The sequence below is a fragment of the Bipolaris sorokiniana genome, assembly GCF_000338995.1.
Source record: "Bipolaris sorokiniana ND90Pr unplaced genomic scaffold COCSAscaffold_1, whole genome shotgun sequence".
NCBI classification, from domain to species: Eukaryota; Fungi; Ascomycota; class Dothideomycetes; order Pleosporales; family Pleosporaceae; genus Bipolaris; species Bipolaris sorokiniana.
The window spans coordinates 293,690-297,960 of record NW_006911895.1 but is presented as its reverse complement, the minus strand read 5'-3'; the positions used below and the strand labels follow the sequence as shown (position 1 = coordinate 297,960).

Here is a 4,271-nt window from a genome sequence, read left to right as displayed (position 1 = left end):
AATAGTAATTCGTAAATCCTAAGAAGAATTAAATATCCTTAACTGTTTTAGGTATTGGCTATTCCTATATAGTCTGTATCTTCTTTGAGTTCATTTTTACTCCTTTAGTTAATATAATAAATCTGAGAAATTCTATTTTCTATATATAGAATTTATATTTTCCTAGTTGAAGGTATAGCTTATATTTCTTAAGCTTTTGTAAAACCTTCTTAATATACTTAATATATTCTTCGCGTGTGCCGCTAGAGTATACTAGTATATCGTCTAGATACGCGGTAATAAAGATTCTAAGGTATTTGTAGAGAGCGTTATTAATAACTAATTAAAAGGTTACTAGCGTATTTATTAATCTGAACGGCATAACTGTGTACTTAAAGAGTCTATACTTCGTTTTGAACGCTGTTATTCATTCGTGACCTTCTTTAATCCTAATTTAGTAAAATCCTTCCTAAATATCGAACTTCGTAAACTACTTAGCTCTCTAGAGTTAATTCATAAGCTCTATAATAAGTGGTAAGGGATATTAGTTCTTCTAAGTTACGCTATTCAACCTTCTGAAGTCGACATATAGTCGCTACTTCCGTTAGGTTTCTTTACGAATAAGATAAGTGAGACTATTAGGCCTGATTCTAGTCGGATAAATCCCTTTTTTAAGTTCTTTTGGATGTAATCCTGCAGCTTAGCATTATGCTCGGGCGCTATAGGGTATATTAGTCCTAGGCTCAACTTAGCTCCTTTATTAAGAATGATCTCGTGATCTTAATCCTGATGGTCTGCTAGGTCTGTTGCCTTATTTTTCTTAAATAGTTCTCTAAACTCGTTCGTTTAGTATTCTATTAGAATCGCCAACTATAGTACCAATCCTTTCTTCGTGGTCGCGATCTGCTGTATCTAAATAACTTCTACATTCTGAGGGTCCTTCGCATAGATTCTCGCGATCTTATACGGTGAGATTATGCCGAATCTCCCATTCTAGGTTGCGCGCTGATTCGTTGGGCGTGTCTCGTGTCGTACTCTAGCAACCTTATGCATAGGCTCTTAGCTAAGTAATATCTTCTTTTGCTAGTTAATAGCAGGGTTGTGCTTTAATAACTAATCGTAGCTAATTATTATCTCGGTCTCTCTAAGATCCATAATACTAATCTTTTCTTAGCTTTCTTAACTAGCCAGGCGTAACGTTACTGCCTTGGTCTTAAGTCGGATCTAACCGTTCCCGTATGTCGTGGGACTGTCGTCGGCTAATACCACTCGTATTAGTACCTTCTTGTTCTAATAGGGTATGTTGTTTCCTTCTACTACTTGTGGAGATATAACGGTTCGTGCGGCCCCACTATCTATAAGCGCTAGCACTTTATGTCCATCTATAAGTACTATGGCTTTCAATTACAATTCTTTTGCTCCCACTTCCTATACTTATCTAAGAGTCGTTTTAGGACTACCTTTGCCAGCGTGACCCTGTCTCTAGTAGTATTCTAGTTTTTTAACTACCTGCTTCTCTTCTTCTTTGGGAAGTAGCCTTCGCCTACCTTAGCGGAATAGTGTATCGTATACTGATTGTTATAGCAGAAGCTCTAATAGATATTTTTATAAGGTATCTTCTATTACGTAGTCCTCTTCCTTAGTTCTAGCCTCCTACTTTTATAAATTAGGCAATTCTTTACCTCGCAAATATTCGCTGGTAGGATACTATAGTAGTGATTACCTACCTGTCGAGTATTCTCGAACTGTTGTTGGTGCATAGCACAACCTTTTCTATAATGCGTCCATAGGAGTTTACTGTACTCTACTGGCGTTTCCCGTACTTAAGCTCTATGCATTCTGTAGTTCTTCGCTATGCATTCTTCTGTGGAAATCGTGCTATGGTAGTAGTCGTCTACTCTTCTAGCTTTCTGTTGCTGTTCCTTGTGGAATTGGTAATCGATCGTGTACTTAATCTAATATAACTCTTCGTGAGCTTCCTTTTCTCTAGGCTGGTGTATGTGGTAATGCTGTACGCGACACTCGTTATGCCATAAATTAGTATGGTAGCAATCGTTCTCGTTGTCTCTGGTTTCTTCTCGCTTCCTTAAGTGATAATTATACTGTCTTGGGTAGTCGACCCAACATAGGCGCTCGTGTTACTCTATCCGTTCCTTGAACGTCTGAGGTGTCTCCTCGTTATTAGGTTCCTTGAACCTGGGTTGTTTCTGGGCAGCCCTGTAGGTAATCTTATCTGCTTGGGGTCCTGAGATTGTAACTCGTCTATTAATGTTATAATTATTAGCTTGATGTGCATTAGTTTCGTAAATCTAGCACTGTTAGTTTCTTAGGCGGCGTAGTACTTCGGCCCCTTTAATCTGCTAATCCGTTGGTAGTAGTGCGTTCTACTTGAAGTCTTGGAGTCCTATTGCCTCTTGTACTAGCTTAAAGGCCTTATTAGTGGCTTGTCTTACTTCTTCGTACAGGTCTAGGTCGCTGAGGGTTTTATCTAGCTCCTTAGTTGGGTATAGTGTTGGTATCCAAATTATCTTAATCTTGACCGCTTCTTGTTTAACTTCGTTATCTAGGCAGTCTCTGCGGAAGTGTCCTGTCTTCCCGCATCAGAGACATGCTTTGTTGTTGTAACGCTTCTTACGTTCTTCTAGGGAGAGTCCGTCGTTATACTGTTCTTGGGGTTTCCTATTCTTGTTCTTAGACTTGTCTTGTACCTTACTGGTTATGATGATGTCGCTATTCTTGTCGAACCAGCTACGCTGTTTCCTTATGTTGGCTATTACTGGCTGGGATTATTTTCTTTGTTAGTTTCTTTCCTATAGTCTGTTATCGATGCGTGTCGCTAACTTAATCAGCGTATAAAGCGTGTTTGGTTTGTCGTGATGTACAAGTCCGTCTTTAATATTTTCCTTCAGACCTGCTTTGAACACCGTTCGAAGTGCTGCGTCGTCCTAGTTAATTCGTGCCTGTAGCTGCTTGAACTCGGCTGTGTACGCTGATACTGAACTGGTCTGCTTCAGGCGAGTTATCGCTTTCTCTACCTGGTTCTGAGCATCCACTTCCCTAAAGATATGTCCTATCTCTTTCTTGAACTTGGCCCAACTAGTGAACAAGGCGCGCGTCTCGTCCTTCGTTCCTCTTTTTTTAATGTCTAATAGGTAGTCCTCTACGTATGGCTGCATCCAGCTTGACGCTTATCCCTTTATATAGGTGCTGGCCATAAGAATCTTTTCCTAGTCGTTAGGTACTTCGTTAAATTCACAATATAAGTCGATGTTAGTAAGGAATGTCTACAACTCGGTGCGACTTCTATCGTACTTTTCTAGGGTTGCCATTTTCGGCTTCTTAAGTAGTTTCTCGTTCGGGGTGGCCATTAGTTAACCTATAAGTTGGTTAATCGTATTCTGTAACTCAGCCATCTACCTTGCTTAGGCTTAGCTCTCGCGTCTAAGATTGACGAGTTCGTACTTAGGGCTCCCTGCCGCTGGCTCGTTATTTCCCCCTTAGGTACTACCAGTCATATTAATATCTCTCTTAGGCACCGGGCCTGGGATGTTAACGTATTCGCTTGAATTTCCTGACATGGTTCAATCTTAATTGGACGCTGCTGGTTAATCCTCCTTCCACTGGATCCGTGGGTGGTCAAAGTGTTACACGGGGTATAGGTCTATACTTCTCTATCCTGGTCCGCACTAAGGCAGGTGAGTATTACGTTAGTGTTCCGTGAGGCTTGTCTGGCGATACAGTGGAGTTGGCGTGCTTAAGGAGGGTTTGACAAGACTAATCTATTTGATAGACTAACTTGTGACAATCTTGTTAAGTAAAGATACTAGTAAGAAAGTACAATTTGAGTTGACCACAACGAGAGGAAATAATGAAATCCATCCATCCTTATATCCTCATTGCTTCCTGTCCTGTCCTCCCGACATCCCATCTTGGCGGGAGGTTTGGGAGGACATTGGCTTCCCTTTATGCGGTGGCCTCCCGGAGGCCATGCCTTGGCGGGATGCCAAGTCACGTGATCGACGCCCCGCGTTGATCATTACCTTCTGACGTGGACGTCCTTAGGCCTTCAGCCATCTCGTCATTTGTCAAGGAGAGAGTCCTTCTTGTTACTTGTAACATTAGGTAGGTTAGGGTGTAGCCTGCTATTCTTATCTAAGATAATTAATCTGATACGCTATACAGCAAACAGAGATAAAAAACTTAAGTTATATAATATTAAGGAAGACGTATAACAAAGGTAGTTAAGAAAAGGCTGTACTAAGTTAATAGCACTATAGAACCTATAGAAGAGT

General features: G+C 40.7%; 1 protein-coding gene across 1 annotated transcript; it reads right to left on the bottom strand.

Annotated features, from left to right (window-relative positions):
- Positions 1-546: 546 nt before the first annotated feature.
- COCSADRAFT_75900 (uncharacterized protein) lies at positions 547-759 on the bottom strand (the record flags this gene model as incomplete). The annotated part of the gene is made up of 1 exon (XM_007696301.1): positions 547-759. A coding segment is annotated over one exon (213 nt), but the record flags the coding sequence as incomplete, so codon positions are not given.
- Between the last annotated feature and the right edge of the window lie 3,512 nt (positions 760-4,271).